Source organism: Thalassophryne amazonica, chromosome 20 (assembly GCF_902500255.1).
Source record: "Thalassophryne amazonica chromosome 20, fThaAma1.1, whole genome shotgun sequence".
Taxonomy (NCBI): domain Eukaryota; kingdom Metazoa; phylum Chordata; class Actinopteri; order Batrachoidiformes; family Batrachoididae; genus Thalassophryne; species Thalassophryne amazonica.
Genome location: NC_047122.1, coordinates 44,682,591 through 44,700,387, shown reverse-complemented (window position 1 = coordinate 44,700,387; position 17,797 = coordinate 44,682,591). Strand labels below are relative to the sequence as shown.

The following is a 17,797-nucleotide window of genomic DNA, read 5'->3' as shown; positions in this document are numbered from 1 at the left end:
TAAGTGTATGTTAAAATGGTGCTGGGAAAAAAAGAACAAAATTTGCAGAGATTTTACAATAAAAAGGCAGCAGCTGGAAATTTCACTTGTTACTAGAAATGTTACCACAAGGTGGCACCAGAAACTAAATGAAACAACCATGACGCTGCACTCAAAAGAATTCACTGAAAATAAAGTCACACAATAACCAAAACCCAAAAAATAATTAAGACACCAACGAGGCTTTCTTATTCAAACTGTCTACAAGTTGGTATTTCACACATTTTAATTTGTTTATACCATTTTAAACACACACACACACACACACACACACACACACACACACACACACACACACACACACACACACACATCAAAAGTTACCTTTCTTAAACTCCAACTGTAAGCAAATCTCTACAGTGTGATAAAAGTTAATTAAAAATATAAAAGCCAAGATGATGGGTTGCATAAGTAATGGGCCCCTTTGGTACAATGCCTGTAAATAATCTTTTTTTTGCCAGGTTTCTTCAGACAAGTCAGGGGATGGATACATGAACATTTCCAAGTCACTGAATATGTCCTGGACTTTATTTACATCAGTTATGAAGAAATACAAACAGTATGGCATTCTATGGTAAATGTTTGTAGAGTAGAATAGACTGTTCTCAAAACCTGAGTGACCGTGCAAAAAGGAGAAGACTGAGGAAAGACGAGGAGGATTTTCTTAAAAAGATCGAAGACCTGAAAGTTCAGCTACAATTTGCCAGAAAAGATGCAAGCCTAGATTTGATGTTTCGGTGAAAGAAAATCCTCCTCTGTACCACTTCATCATGAAGCTGCATAACTGGTGGTGCAAAATTCAAAACATGCACTGTGCACAATATCTCCAATCACAGCCACAGAAGCCTATAACTTCTTCTGGGTTGTCTGGGTGTCTTTCCTCACTCTTCAACACAGACTGTGTCCAGTTTGTGTGTGCATGTGACACGTAGTGCACAAAAGCACGTGTCGGTGCCACTACACAGCAAACACTGCACAACATAATATGTGGATGTGTTTCACAGTCTATGGCAGTAAACGGCTGCTCCATTATCAGTGTGTATCACGGAAAAACGACAAAACAGTAAAACAGAAGTTTTGTCACGTTCCTCTCTGCCAGTATCGTACTTCACCCTGGCTATGTTTGGCAGCTCCATCATTCAGTTTTTTCAGGGTTTACGTTGTCCAGGTCAAAGTCAGGTGAGGTCACACAGCACAGAAACAACTTCTGAGTGAAGAGAGAGATTGTATCTGCAAAATATTAAAATGAGGCATTTCAACAGAATTTTACATCTACAATAAGTTATAGAAATCAAATGCATGTGTTCAGTAATTAGAAATTCATGAACATATCCCTGGGGCAGCACAGTGGATTATTGGTTATCACTGTTGCCTCACAGCTAGAAGGTCGCTGGTCTGATTTTTGTGTGGGGGCTGATGTATGTGTGTGTGTGTGTGTGAGCTCCCTCTTGGTGCTCCGGCTTCCTCCCACTTCCAAAAACATTCAGGCTCCATGAAGTGGAACCTCTAAATTAATGGTGAGTGACAGTGTGATTGTGTTTGTCTTCTGTATGTGGTCCTGCGATAAACTGGCGGCCTGTGTAAGGTGGACTCCATCTCTCGCCCAGTGACCACTAGGACAGGCTGCAGCACCCCGTGACTCTTAAATGGAATAAGCAGGTATAGAAAATGAATGAATGAATGAGAATATCTCCCAGCAGAAACAAAACACTTACTGAGGATTTTGCCGAGGATGGTTGGTCTGGAAGTGGGCGGCAGATAGACGTAGACGTAATAGACTGGTACCCCAGACAGTGCCACAGCAATTCCTATCAAAGAGTTTGTGGTGTCACTGTAGAGAGGTACAACCACCAGGAAAATGCTGCACAGACAGAAGACCACTGGAAAAAACAAAGACAGCTGCAGAAAATGGAGGAAAGACAAGAGAAAAAAGACCATTTATAAAAGATAAAAGCAAAACTATTCATGTGATGTGGACACACTGTGTGTCTACCAGAAGTGATTTCTCTAAGACTGCAAGGGAAGCTCAGCTTCCCCCAAAATGTAAAAAAATTAAGTGGTCAAATATGTACAGTTGTGTAACATTTCATTGACTACAAATACATTTGAACACGTTCATCTCGAAGACGAGTTCGTTCAGAATCACCTACTTATCACAAATCGACTGACTCAACTTTTTTAGCTTCTCATATATTTGCGTAGTGTCAATGTCATAGATTTCATGAAAATCTTCATGTTCGATCTGTGGTCAATGCCTTTGCCCGATGCTGAGCGTCCGTTCACTTCAATAGGACTGCATGGAACAGTTTTTTCTTTACCAAGAAATTCAACAGTCATTGGATAAATGCCATGATTTTGTCCCGCCCCCGGACACTCAGTGTCTCTGGGGATGAATGGAGCTGTGGGCGGGACTGGATGCTGAGCTTCCGCATGATGATTGGAGGATCAGTCGAAAGGCTGAATCCTGCAACCCATCTCATGGTATTTGTTTGGTGAAATTACTTGACCATTCCCATTGTTCATTTCTTATACTGTAAATAAAATACATTTATGGTATTTCCTTGGTTCAGTTTAACATAATGTAGTGTGTGGCGGTAGCAGAAGTTGGGATTTTCCCAGCATGCACTGATTAGCATGTTTGCTGATAAAACTACCAGTTAATGTTTCTCGCATGTTATGTGGTTTACATTCATTGCTGTTATTGTTCTTTATGACTTTTATGCAATCATCTGAGTTATTGTTGTAACCTGAAGTATTTGTTTTGCCACACCATAAGTGTGAGTGTTAGCACCACTAATGACCTTCCATGGTCGTTGTGGTACAATGTTTGTGTTTAAATTAAATTGAGTTCATCTCTCGGTCTTTTACTGTTATAACATTTATCATTAGAGGGTTATCATTAGAGAAGAGCTCTTGCTTGCCTCTACTGGTGGTTGGCTCTCACTGCGGTATTGTATCACTTCCTGTTCCGGAGCACAGCGGTGTTTTGCTGTATCTGTTAGCTGTTTAATCTGTGCAGTTAGATTGATCTAGTTACCTAGATAACGATTTGTTTCACAGTGTAATCTTCACGTGCCTTAACTAAAGCACTCCCTCTGCTGAATCACCTCTAAATTATTTACACATTATTCACTTCGTATGTTTGTAGGAATCCGCTAGCTTAGCGCAGCTACTAGCTCTTAGCCAGTTTAGCATGGCGGCTTCTCCTGTCTCTCCTGCACTTTTCTGCTCTGGGTGTGAAATGTTTAGTTATTCCTCGGCCTCCTTTAGCAGTAATGGTACTTGTAATAAGTGTAGCTTATTCGTAGCTTTGGAGGCCAGGCTGGGCGAATTGGAGACTCGGCTCCGCACTGTGGAAAATTCTACAGCTAGCCAGGCCCCTGTAGTCGGTGCGGACCAAGGTAGCTTAGCTGCCGTTAGTTCCCTTCCAGCAGATCCCGAGCAGCCGGGAAAGCAGGCCGACTGGGTGACTGTGAGGAGGAAGCGTAGTTCTAAACAGAAGCCCCGTGTACACCGCCAACCTGTTCACATTTCTAACCGTTTTTCCTCACTCGACGACACACCCGCCGAGGATCCAACTCTGGTTATTGGCGACTCTGTTTTGAGAAATGTGAAGTTAGCGACACCAGCAACCATAGTTAATTGTCTTCCGGGGGCCAGAGCAGGTGACACTGAAGGAAATTTGAAACTGCTGGCTAAGGCTAAGCGTAAATTTGGTAAGATTGTAATTCACGTCGGCAGTAATGACACCCGGTTACGCCAATCGGAGGTCACTAAAATTAACATTGAATCGGTGTGTAACTTTGCAAAAACAATGTCGGACTCTGTAGTTTTCTCTGGGCCCCTCCCCAATCGGACCGGGAGTGACATGTTTAGCCGCATGTTCTCCTTGAATTGCTTGCTGTCTGAGTGGTGTCCAAAAAATGAGGTGGGCTTCATAGATAATTGGCAAAGCTTCTGGGGAAAACCTGGTCTTATTAGGAGAGATGGCATCGATCCCACTTTGGATGGAGCAGCTCTCATTTCTAGAAATCTGGCCAATTTTCTTAAATCCTCCAAACCGTGACTATCCAGGGTTGGGACCAGGAAGCAGAGTTGTAGTCTTACACACCTCTCTGCAGCTTCTCTCCCCCTGCCATCCCCTCATTATCCCTGAGCCTGGTTCTGCTGGAGGTTTCTTCCTGTTAAAAGGGAGTTGTTCCTTCCCACTGTCGCCAAGTGCTTGCTCACAGGGGGTCGTTTTGACCGTTGGGGTTTTTACGTAATTATTGTATGCCTTGCCTTACAATATAAAGTGCCTTGGGGCAACTGTTTGTTGTGATTTGGTGCTATATAAATAAAATTGATTGATTAAAATTGATTGATTGATAACAACCCACTCATCTGGTACAATAATTTCAACATTTTGTTTTTTGACTTTAATGTTGTTTCGTTAGTTTGTTCAATCATTCATAATGTTGGTTAGGTCGGAGTAAACTAGGCAGCTAACAAGGTGCACACGATGCAGACATTGCTGAGACTGTCAACTTGATTTTGTCAAAGCCCTTTGATAGTTTTCCTTACAAGGAGAAACTTAGAATTAAACAGCAGGGCAGATCAACACCTAGTATTGATTTGGTGAAAAAAGTAGGGAAAAGTAACAGGTCTTTTCAGCTCTCCTGGTATGACAAAGTGAGCTGGCTGATTGAAGTGCTGTGACAAAGAAAACCACTGTTGGCCTCTTGATGAAACCATCTCAGTGATGTCTTGTCTGGTGAAAATTGGGTTTTGGGAATCTGTCTAACTTTGACCTGGTATATAAAAGGCATGAAAAGAGCAATGAACATTGAGAGGACACTGGTCAAGTCCCTGGAAAAGGCACCTACTTGGTACGATAGGGTCACAGCCCATTCTCTTGAAAAGGAACGGAGAGCAGAAATTACGGATAAATAAATTTACAAATTTTGTTTTGTAAGCCGACAATGAATAGGCCAGCAGCTGCCACTGGTGTCTACAGATGTTGTCTGGTTGAAACAGCCAAGAAGTGCCTTTTTTGGCACAATTGTCTTAATTTTTCAACTGTTTGTGCATACACTGTGCATATTAATATTTCTACGTAAAGTGTGGACTTTCCCAACTTGAACTTATACTTCAGAATGTGTGTAAATAAATGCACAGCTCTGGTGTGTGTACGCACAGCATCTAGTGGTAGAAAAGGGAAACTGCAACTAGAAAGCATTGCTGCTGTCACAGAATACAACTGTTGTGTGGGCCGCCCGAAGAGGAGGTACTGCTGGCTCACCACCAGAGGGCGCCCTGCTGTTGTCGGGTTTCAGGCACCAGAGGGCGTAGTGGCCTGGTGTGATCACCAGGTGCACCAGAGCGTCAGCTGTCACACATCATTCATCATCATCACGCCATCCATAAAAGCTTGGGAGAGACACCATAACTCTGCCGAGTTATCTGCTTACCTTTCAGGTAAACTTTCTCAGCCGTTTTTGGAGCGTTCGCACATTCATTGCTACTGAAATCTTTGCAGTCGTAACCTTTAGTATACTTGCAGCTTGGAGCAAGGTTTGTGGAGATGTGGAGGAGCTGGCGTTTCCACTCCTCACTTTAATAATTCTAAGTATAACTATTGGTACTGCACGTTCTCAGTTTTCCTGCTCTCTGGGAGTGGTGGATTTTTCCCCCAGGAAGGAACTGTGTTGTTGCTGACTGTTTACTGGGTGTACACACACCCACCTTTAACCTGTGTTTGTTCCTGCCAGCAGTACCGGGTCTGACAGCTGAAGCGGTGGCCACCTGGGAATTCGGGACTTGGCGGCTCTGGTGTGTTGCAGGTCTCCGTTGGCGGTGGAACTTCGTGGGTCCCGGCTCTTCTCTGGATAGGCGTCTCCTACTCTCGGGCCTGCCCACGCGTCACCGTTTTTGGATTGACAGACTAAAAGCATATTTGAGTAATTGTGCACATTTGCGAAATAAATTGTATTTATTTGGAATCTCTATTGACCTTTCATTTATGCCCCCTAGCGTGGGTTCGTGCATTCACTTTCCCAACAGGATAACTCGGCCACGTCATGGACTCCGAGGGGCGTATACCACTGAGTGAACAACCAATGGAGATGCAAGGTGCGCAGGCTCAAGCAGGAGGTGTATTGGGTGAGTTGCAGCAGATTCTCACCAACCTCACTGCTCGGTTAGATTTAGTGACCGAACAGAATATACTTCTCAATCGTAGGATGGAGGTTCTCACCGCTCAGGTGGAGGCGCGCGCGGCTGCAGCCACTCCTCCTGTGGACCTGTCACAAAATAGGGAAAATCCAGTGGTCATTCAACGGACCTCCCCCCACTTCCCCTGAAGCATACATTAGCCCCCCGGAACCGTACGGGGGTTGTGTCGAGACGTGCGCGGACTTCCTGATGCAGTGCTCGCTCGTCTTTGCACAACGCCCTGTGATGTACGCGTCAGACCACAGCCGGGTGGCTTATGTCATAAATTTGCTTCGAGGCGAGGCACACGCCTGGGCTACAGCGAAGCTATGGACATGAGCAGGGCTAAAGTAAGATCAGATAACAGACAGAGGAGGCTGGCCCGTGGAAAGTGTTTTTACTGTGGCTCGAGTGAGCATGTGCAGAAAAACTGCCCCAAGCGGTTAAACGCCAACGCTCGCCCTTAGAGACTGGGTTAAGGGTGAGCCATAACACACACGCGGGCATTGCACGGAAATGTGCACGACTCCCAGTCACAATCCTCTGTGGGGATTTAACCCTTACTGCCCCAGCACTAATTGACACGGGGTCAGAAGGGAATCTACTGGACAGTAGGTGGGCTAAGGAGGTAGGGCTCCCTCTGCTGGCCGTTCCTTCACCATTGAAGGTGCGGGCACTAGATGGCACTCTTCTTCCAGAAATCACACAACAGACACAGCCTTTAACTTTGGTTGTCTCTGGCAATCACAGGGAGGAGATTGTGTTTTTTGTAACACTTTCTACCTCCAGGATTATTTTGGGTTTTCCATGGATGGTGAAGCACAATCCCTGGATCGATTGGCCGTCTGGGGTTGTGGCTCAATGGAGCAAAACCTGCCACCGGGAGTGTTTAAGATCCTCGGTGCCACCCGGTGATGCTGTTAAAGAGGAGGTGTGAGTCCCCCCCAATCTCACGACGGTGCCGGCTGAGTATCATGATCTTGCTGACGTTTTCAGCAAAGATCTGGCACTCACGCTGCCCCCGTATCAACCGTATGATTGTGCCATTGATTTGGTTCCAGGAGCTGAGTACCCGTCCAGCAGACTGTACAATCTCTCACGTACTGAGCGCGAATCAATGGAGACCTACATCCGGGACTCTTTAGCAGCCGGGCTAATCTGAAATTCTTCCTCCCCGCTAGGTGCAGATTTCTTTTTTGTGGGCAAGAAGGACGGCGGACTATGTCCATGCATTGATTATAGAGGGCTGAACGAGATCACGGTTTGCAACCGATACCCGTTGCCTCTATTAGATTCTGTGTTCACGCCCCTGCATGAAGCCAAAATCTTCACTAAATTGGATCTTCGTAATGCTCATCACTTGGTTCGGATCCGGAAGGGAGACGAATGGAAGACGGCATTTAACACCCCCTTAGGTCACTTTGAGTACCTGGTCATGCCGTTCGGCCTCACTAATGCCCCCGCGACGTTCCAAGCTTTGGTTAACGATGTCTTGCGGGACTTCCTGCACCGATTCGTCTTCGTATATCTAGAGGATATCCTCATCTTCTCCCTGGACCCTGAGACCCATGTTAAGCATGTACATCAGGTCCTGCAGCGGTTGTTGGAGAACCGGCTGTTCGTGAAGGGTGAGAAGTGCGAGTTCCACCGCGCTTCTTTGTCCTTCCTGGAGTTCATTATCTCCTCCAACTCCGTCGCACCCGATCCGGCCAAGGTAGCAGTGGTGAGAGATTGGCCCCAACCGGTAAGCCGTAGGAAGCTGCAACAGTTCCTCGGTTTCACCAATTTTTACAGGAGGTTCATTAAGGGCTATAGTCAGGTTGTTGGTCCCCTTACAGCCCTGACCTCCACAAAAGTCCCCTTCACCTGGTCGGATCGGTGCGAAGCCGCGTTTAGGGAGTTGAAACACCGGTTTTCGACTGCACCAGTTCTGGTGCAGCCCAATCCTAACCGCCAGATCATTGTTGAAGTGGATGCCTCTGACTCAGGGATAGGAGCCGTGCTGTCCCAGAGCAGGGAGTCCGATAATGTTCTCCACCCATGTGCCTACTTTTCCCGCAGGTTAACCCCCGCTGAGTGGAACTATGATGTTGGCAATCGGGAACTCCTGGCGGTGAAAGAGGCCCTCAAGGAGTGGAGACATCTGTTGGAGGGAGCTGCGGTCCCATTTATTGTTCTCACTGACCATCGGAACCTGGAATACATCCAGACCGCTAAGCGTCTGAACCCCAGGCAAGCCCATTGGTCACTGTTTTTCGGACGTTTTAACTTCAGGATCACCTACCGCCCCGGGACCAAGAACCAGAGGTCTGACGCACTGTCCCGGGTGCACGAAGACGAAGTTAAAACAAAGCTGTCGGATCCACCCGATACCATCCTGCCGGAGTCCACTGTCGTCGCCACCCTCACGTGGGACGTTGAGGAAGTAGTCAGGGAGGCGCTGACACGACATCCGGATCCCGGCGGTGGACCTCCAAACAGGCTGTTCGTCCCACCAGACACTAGGACTGCGGTATTGGACTTCTGTCACGGTTCCAAGCTCTCCTGCCATCCGGGGGTGTGAAGAACCGTCGCAGTGGTCCAGTAGCGGTTCTGGCGGGTGTCAGTCGAAGCCGACACCCGGGATTACGTCCGGGCCTGTACCACGTGTGCCAGGGGCAAGGCTATCCATCAACGCGAGAGAGGACTCCTCCAGCCGTTACCTGTGCCTCGTCGCCCCTGGTCCCACATCGGCCTGGACTTTGTCACGGGCCTCCCTGCGTCCCAGGGAATGACCACCATCCTGACAATAGTGGACCGGTTTTCCAAGGCGGCCCACTTCGTGGCCCTCCCAAAGCTCCCGACGGCCCAGGAGACTGCAGACCTCCTGGTCCACCACGTCGTGCGTCTGCATGGTATCCCGACGGATATCACCTCTGATCGTGGTCCTTAGTTCTCCTCGCAAGTCTGGAGGAGTTTCTGTAGGGAACTGGGTGTTGTGTGTGGGCCGCTGAAGAGGAGGTACTGCTGGCCCATCACCACCAGAGGGCGCCCTGCCTGGAGTGCGGGCTCCAGGCACCAGAGGGCGCCGCCGCCTGATGAGAGCAGCCAGGATGACAGCTGTCACCATTACTGGACACAGCTGACTTCACTCAGTACGGAGGTATATCAGCAGGACAGCGTCTCCACCTCAGTGCCGAGATATCACCTTGAGTTTAAGGTAATCACCTCTGCAACAGATACTGTATCTTTGTGACGATACATTATAAACTTTTCAGGACAGCGGAAGGCCAAGTGTTCGGATAAGTACTCACCTTTCCTGCTTCAGTGTGACAAGAGGTGGAGGCGGCTTTGCCCCTCTCATCTACTGGGTGCGGTCGCATCCCAACCTGTGTGTTTGTGTTCTTTCCCGCCAGCAGTACCGGATCCGACGAGCGGAGGCAGTGGCCACCTGGGAATTCGGGACTTGGCGGTTCCAGTACTTCTGGGTTTCGGTGGCAGAGGAGATCTGGGTGGTTCCGGTTCAACTAGGACGGACGTCTCCTACCTTCGGGCCTGCCCACAAGACACCAGCAGATTTCGGCTTACAAATTGCTAATTGTTGTATCAGTTGTGCTATTTTCACAACAGTAAAACTTGTTCTTACTTTTCTCCATTGTCCGTTCATTGCGCCCCCTGTTGTGGGTCCGTGTACCTACACTTTCACAACACTGGGGGCCACCGCGAGCCTGTTGTCCGGGTTCCACCCCCAGACCAACGGCCAAGTAGAACGGGCTAATCAAGATCTAGAACAGGCCTTGAGGTGTGTTACTTCCACGCACCCGACGGCCTGGAGTCAACATCTGGCCTGGATCGAGTACGCCCACAACAGCCAGATCTCGTCTGCGACCGGCCTCTCCCCGTTTGAAGTATGTTTGGGGTACCAGCCCCCATTGTTTCCGGCCGTAGAGGGAGAGGTTGAGGTCCCCTCGGTCCAGTCCCACCTCAGGAGATGCCGTCGGGTGTGGAAGACAGCCCGCTCTGCTCTCTTGAGAGCCCGGACGCGGGCGAAGGACCATGCAGATCGCCGACGAGCCCCGGCCCCAGCTTACCAGCCCGGGCAGGAGGTTTGGCTTTCAACGAAAAACATCCCTCTGCACACGGACTCACCCAAACTCACCGACTGTTTCATTGGACCCTTCCCCATCCTGAAGGTCATCAGCCCTGCCGCAGTGAAGCTCAAACTCCCCGCTTCGCTGCGGATCCATCCAGTGTTTCACGTGTCGAAGATAAAACCATACCACATCTCGGACCTCTGCACCCTCGGACCAGCGCCGCCTCCTGCCCGCATCATCAATGGCGAGCCAGCCTGGACGGTGAGAAAGCTCCTCGATGTTCGGAAGGGTCGGGGTTTCCAGTATCTGGTGGACTGGGAGGGTTACGGACAAGAAGAGCGCTCCTGGGTGAAGAGGAGCTTCATCTTGGATCCCGCCCTCCTGGCTGAATTCTACCACCGTCACCCCGACAAGCCGGGTTGGGCGCCAGGAGGCGCCCGTTGAGGGGGGGGTCCTGTTGTGTGGGCCACCCAAAGAGGAGGTACTGCTGGCTCACCACCAGAGGGCGCCCTGCCTGTTGTCGGGTTTCAGGCACCAGAGGGCATAGTGGCCTGGTGTGATCACCAGGTGCACCAGAGCTTCAGCTGTCACACATCATTCATCATCATCACGCCATCCATAAAAGCTTGGGAGAGACACCATAACTCTGCCGAGTTATCTGCTTACCTTTCAGGTAAACTTTCTCAGCCGTTTTTGTACCGTTCACACATTCATTGCTACTGAAATCTTTGCAGTCGTAACCTTTAGTATACTTGTAGCTTGGAGCTGGGTTTGTGGAGATTTGGAGAAGCTGGCGTTTCCACTCCTCACTTTCCTAATTCTAAGTATAACTATTGGTACTGCACGTTCTCAGTTTTCCTGCTCTCTGGGAGTGGTGGATTTTTCCCCCAGGAAGGAACTGTGTTGTTGCTGACTGTTTGCTGGGTGTACACACACCCACCTTTAACCTGTGTTTGTTCCTGCCAGCAGTACCGGGTCTGACAGCTGGAGCGGTGGCCACCTGGGAATTCGGGACTTGGCGGCTCTGGTGTGTTGCAGGTCTCCGTTGGCGGTGGAACTTCGTGGGTCCCGGCTCTTCTCTGGATAGGCGTCTCCTACCCTCGGGCCTGCCCACGTGTCACCGTTTTTGGATTGACAGACTAAAAGCATATTTGAGTAATTGTGCACATTTGCAAAATAAATTGTATTTATTTGGAATCTCTATTGACCTTTCATTTATGCCCCCTAGCATGGGTTTGTGCATTCACTTTCCCAACAGCAACATCATCAACATGTAACTGGTTCTGTGTGGATAAAGTTGCCAGTATTATGAATATTCACTTTGACATACAAAGAGATATATGATCGTACTGGAAGCAATCAGTTTTTTATAATACTCTCCAGACTATCTGTAGTGACTCTATGAACTTTGTGACAGTATGTTTGTATATTTTACAGTCATTATTTCTTAAATCCCTCCACTTCATTTTTCATGTGTGTGTGGAAGACCTTTTTTCATTCATCAAATCTTAGTTTTCAGACACAGTTCAGTTTATGTCTGTAAGGAGGTGGAACAAATCTCGTTTCAAGGCACACTGATCTTCATACCATAGTAATGAAAAAGAGAGTGCAGTTGGTCCTGCATACCTTCACAGGTCGCGGCATTTCAGGTGCTTTTATGCGAAGGTAGATCTGGCTGGCAACCGACAGGCCAACGAACAACCAGTAGTCAAAACTGCAGTAATTTATCAACTGGAAAACATCTTCAACACAGAGGTAGATCAGTGATATGGCACCCTAGAATGGACAGAATACATGAATGTGTGGCAACAAATAAGCCATGAACCCATTTCAGAAAAGAAGTTTACTGAAAACTATATTTACCAACTCTTGATTATACCCAGTGTAGTCCAGCAGTTAAGGGATAGAATCGTGTACTTTTTTACAAACGCGCCAAACTTAGTCCAGGGACTCTTTAGGTTATATTAAGTCATGTCAAAGTGGGAGACATTTGATTTTAGCCCTGTATCCTGCTTTTTTTAAAGGGTGTTTGCATGGTTATAATACAGTGTATATTTTGCTATTCATATGACAATATGATCATATGATTATTATGTAGGGGGGCCAGTGATCAAGATTGGACATTGTTAAGCTGTAGAGAATGGCTACTGCAACTAGTGCAAAGCTATACTGAGCTTATGTGATCATGTATCGTCCATCGTGCGGCGTCATACGTCGTCATACATCCTTATACATTAGCAGGGTGGTATGTTTCAAAATGGAAAGAGGTACAGGACTCATTTCAGGCCTGTAGGGATCTTTAACAGGCCTCTACCTCAGACATAAAATTAGGTCACTGTGATCTTCCTAGCATGAAAGCTGTAGAGAGTAGTTCATTAAAAATATTCATGAAACATTTGTGCATATCTAGGAAGTTTGCCAACCAGGTATTTACAATGTTTTCAGATAACAAATATGGTGATAATCATCTTAATACCAATAACAACAACAACAACAATAATAATGGTTATGGCCATAAAACAAAATTGATTTCTTGTAATTAATAAAAAAGCATTTCTTTCCGTTCAAACACTGTTGTTATTTTAGAGTGTAAATATGTTAGAGTGCATGAGTAGCATCTTTCCTTTGCCCTATGCTCGCAAACAGCTATATTGCATAGGTATATTGGTATTCACAATGAGTTAGACAATATTTAGTCTCTTTTTCTAAGAGTGTAAGCACACTGAAGTACATTCGTAGCATCCCTACTTAGCCTTAATACATTTTTCATAACCTTCAAATTTATATTATGAACTTAAAAAGACATTTGGATAAGAGTTTGTCATGAATTATATGCTGTAGAAGGCTGAAAATGGTTATTCTCTTAAACCCAGGTTTTTAGAGTGTAGACATTTATGGATTCAATGTCTCCCGATCTTATATACTTCAGGACACTATAAAGTACCTCTGATAAAGTTTTGGCGCTTTAGTATAAAAGTGCATGATTCCCCTAAAATTTGTCCCTTAGCCGCTGGACTAGTGGTGGGCACAGATAACCAAAAAATTAACTTCGATAACAGGTTATCAGATAACTGAAAAGTTATCTTTGATAAAGATAAACCGATAAACCACCCAAAAATGTATCGGAAGTTACAGATAACCAATAACCGATAAATTCCAGTATTGTCTCTGGTACATTTACAACTACTAACAAGCTGAATTTGAATTTTAACACCACGATCGCTTTTGGAATCATCAAAAGCGACAAAAGACCCAAACAATGAGCCAGCACTTCTATGTTTGAACATGCTGCCCCCTGCTGGAAGCTACACGGCTACAGCACAGAAGCACCCTGAGAGCAGCCACAAAGCCAACTCTCTACCAATCACAGTGCTCCGGTCAGACAGAGGTCTTGAAAAATAAAGTCATACTGATAGAGTAACTCCATTAATGTCAATTCTGTCATTTGTACAGAGATAAATATAACATATAGCTTTTAATGTTGAATAATGCACTAATTCTGAGGTTTTGTAACAAACACAGACAGATCGCAAAGGATTCTGGGTAAAAGTGCCTCTGCTAAACACTGATTGGTTCAGTAATTCATTATGTTAACCAACACGTTAATGTGACGTGTGTCGTGTGTTGGTGTTTACAGATAAATGTGCTTTTGTAAAATATTCCATTTTTTATTTGTAAAAACAGGCATTTTTACGGAGCCCTGGAAGTGTCATCGCAAAATGTTTTGCATGTGGAGAGAATGTGCGCACGTTTTATGATGTTGTAAAAGGTGCACTCAATATTGTCTTGACACATAAATGTTGGCTTTACACTGTGGCCCTTTTTTTTTGGCCTTTTTTCAGATGATTTTTCATTTCTGCGAGAATTTTTTGGACCAAGTTTCATGTTAATCACGGATCCTGCATCGTGTAGTGTACATGGAGTAACAAGCTGCAGTCCGGACATTCCACTGTTAAAGGAGGTTTTTTTAATGAAAGACGTGTGGACGGATTGGCGTGTTGGCTCGCAGCCGGCGCCGCGTGCCCGCCACAGGAAAAACACCTCCGTTGGAAGCCTTAAGGACAAGTTGGAACATGCCCTGCTGTTAAACAATTTGTCAGATACTCACTCAACTGAAAGCCACCAAAAGCCGCCTGGATTTTACAAATGGTTATCAACACAGAGGTGTTTTTCCTGTGGCGGGCGTGCTGTACCAATCCGTCCGCATGTCTTTCATTAAAAAAAATCTCCTTTAACAGTGGAATGTCCGGAGAAACTGCTGATTCCGAGCTCTTCTGAAACTTCTCTGTTCTCTCACGACGTCCTGGGTCAACAGAGGCTTAAATTTGGAGGTTTTCAGCTTGGAACAGGATGACGACGGCGCCTCGGAGTGCTGCACGACGTCCCGCTCCGTGGGAAATCCTTACAGCGATAGAAACAATCCAAAATCTCTCATCAGCCGTTAAAATTTACACCGAAAACCAGCTGAATTTCTCGAATGATGTACACTCGGATGTGCCTCACAGCTTTTGAAAAAATTTTGATCAAGCACAGCGCCAGTCTCTCAGCAACTTCTCAGACAATGAAAATCCGACGAGGGGGCTGGACCACTCCTTCCACAAGGCGTGCTCACAGGCAAATGACGTCACCGACAGGCGTGAAAAAACTCACGCATGCGCACGAGGGTTCAAGCTTGGCTGATATAATCACACGTGATTCAAATCCATATAGTTTTTTAAAAAAAATAGAACTGTCGGTTTCTTTTCTAATAGACCTCGTAATCCGTGTCTGCTACATTTAAGATGCGAGGAATTTAACAAACGCAAATACAATAACGTCTATAAACCCAGAGAATATATTCACAAGAGTTTTAGGCACTAGAGTTTAATGTTGTTGTCCATGGAGCCTGAACAGAGTGTCTGAAATACATTTGTCCTGTCGTGAACATACTGAGATTCTACCCATAATGCACTGCTGGGCACAACATGTGCTCACAAAACCTTAAAAATTAGCACATTACTTTAAAACTAAAACATATATCTGATATTTTCACTTTATAAAACTTCAGACATGACAGTAATTTGAAATACCTTGTCCAAAATTAGTTTTGTTAAAATTTGAACCATAAGTTAAAAATGGATGCCTCTGGATGACTTGGGTGATATTGCCATTGTATCACTATGGTGTTAAAGAGAATGATTTTTTTTTTTAATCAGTTCTCTTTTGTCTGCAGAGTATAGAGTGGTTTCTTCTGAAAACAACTCTCTTCTGTTTGCAGAGGGTGTAACTATACATCTCTTAGGAAACTTTTAACAGGTAGGTCTCAACTGATTTTAAATTTTAAAAATGTTTGCCGCTGTTCAACGTTTTATCGGACGACAATTTATCGGAAGATAATTAGTCCGATAATGGTTTTTAAAGTTATCTAAAAAGATAATCGGAAGTGTGCCCACCACTGATTATACCTTCACTAGCGTGTTGCGTGTGGGGATCCACAGGCTCTAGATTAGGTAGTGTTTATAAAAAAAGTGGCTGACATTTTTCAAGGGTGGTAATAAATTAAGCAAAGCTTGTATAATGAGTTGGTATGGCGTGTGAGTCCAGAATGTTTTTAGAACCTTAGACCACTACAATTTTTAGAAGAGGAACTCAATCCTTTTATTTCCTCTTAATTATGTTGTTAATGTACTGTCTTAATGTATTTAGAAATTGGTTAGGTTCTTATTATTATATACACAAAATTATTATTGTTATTATTATTTTATTTTTAACTTCTATTTTGTCATTTGAAGTTTAAATGAACCACAATGGGTGTTTTCACTTTCTTGTGTCATCCATGTATTTTTAACATATTTATAATTTAATGACTTTAATATTTACAATTTTAATATTTACAATTTAATGACTTTCTGCCTCCTGCTGGAATGGCATGTGAGTCCATAGTGTTGTGAGCAACGTCCATTGTTCAGTGTTGTTAGCTAATATCTGTAGCTTCTCCCAAAAAATTTGTCCTCCCAACGTTCCATTTTGGCAGCGTTCATCCTCAACTCAAAATACATAATCATACCAGAGGGCACATGTCTGCTCGCCAGTTTCTCTGTGATCGAAATTACATGCATGCACAGCTGCTGTTAAGCAGGTGATTTTAACTTGACAAAAAAAAAAAAAAAACTCACTCATATTAAGAGCAACATAACACTTAACTAAACTGACTAAACCAATTCAACTCCAAAACACAAAAAACCAAAACCACTAACAACACTGTTAAACTAACATTAACCACAATAACAACATTTAAAACCTCAAAACCCCGACCTCTCATGGTGCATTGCAGCACAATGTCCATTGTTTACTGGTTAGCTAAAATTGCTAATTTTTCCAAAAATATTTATCCTATCAGATTTCCATTTTCACAGCGTTCATCCTTAACCAAAAATACATAAGCATGCCAGACAACAAATGTTAGCTCTCCTCGGTTTTTGCGTCATCGAAGTCATAGACGTGCACGTACACACGCAAGCACACAGAGACCACTTGGCTATTATAATATAGATTCACATACTTCAAGTTAACTGAAATAACTCGTGTTATCTAAAGAAACATCAGGGTTGAGGTAAGAATGACTGATCCACCATCAGCACAACACTGATGGATACCGTCAATACCGTCAGTTTAAGTGGGACTCTAATCTTCACTGCCTGGTCATCTTTTCAAACCCCACCATTGCAAACATTGTACTGCATAAGACTGTTCCACTGCAACATTTCTGACTGCATGTTCTGACAATTCTGTATTGTGCTTTCTTCACATTTGTTAATATGGTCATAGTGGATGTCACCCCACTGAGTCTGATCTGCTTCAGGTTTCTAACTACAATCCAAAACTGCCCATTTTCACCAATGTGCTTGCTCATGAAGTGAATAAGTTCTGAACTTTGCTCGTATGTCGGGCCTTGAGATGACTTGTAGTTTGGTCATGAAAACTCATTTGTTTATGTGAGACCAAATGACAATGGGGGTACTGTACATTGAGAGTTGGGTAAACCAGCTATTTGAAAGAGACCCAAGGACCTATTGGTAACCAAAAACAGTTACACAGGACGTAGGTCAAAACCCAACTACACATGCAATACCAACATTAAAAAGCAGGGCAGGAATTGGGGTGAAGCGCCGAACATGGATCATGGACAGGACATTAGGTAGATGACCTTCTCTAGAACCAACAAAATACAACCTGTGGGAGGAAAAAAAAAGTAGTGGTTGCAAAAAAAACCCCAAACAAAACAAAACAAACTGTGTGACTTGAGAGTTCACTGAAACTTTAAAATTCAAATATTAAAGAAATCCAATCTATAAGAAATGCAAACTCAATCTGAACTAAGAGAAAAAACTAAAATGGCTTCACTGACCTGGAGGCAGCGATGATGGAGGAGTTAAGGCCCCCATAGCAGGAAATGGCCACAGACAGAGGGATCAGCCAGCGACCCCAGCCCAATACCTCATCTGCAAATGTCT

General features: G+C 45.0%; 1 protein-coding gene across 2 annotated transcripts in view; it reads right to left on the bottom strand.

Moving 5' to 3' along the window:
- Positions 1 to 858: 858 nt before the first annotated feature.
- The window catches only part of LOC117502301 (Y+L amino acid transporter 2-like), a 34,888-nt gene continuing 17,949 nt past the window's right edge, over positions 859 to 17,797 (bottom strand). The window contains exons 7-11 of one of the 2 annotated variants that reach the window (XR_004558260.1): positions 17,692 to 17,795; positions 17,420 to 17,516; positions 11,931 to 12,080; positions 1,755 to 1,919; positions 859 to 1,269 (exon numbers count right to left, since the gene is read on the bottom strand). Coding sequence is in view for 1 of the 2 variants with exons in the window: in XM_034161351.1 (XP_034017242.1) it covers positions 1,175 to 1,269; positions 1,755 to 1,938; positions 11,931 to 12,080; positions 17,420 to 17,516; positions 17,692 to 17,795 (630 nt within the window). In the remaining variant the exon portion in view is untranslated. Of the gene's footprint in view, positions 1,270 to 1,754; positions 1,939 to 11,930; positions 12,081 to 17,419; positions 17,517 to 17,691; positions 17,796 to 17,797 lie in introns of both variants that reach the window. The other variant, XM_034161351.1, reaches the window with a different exon arrangement.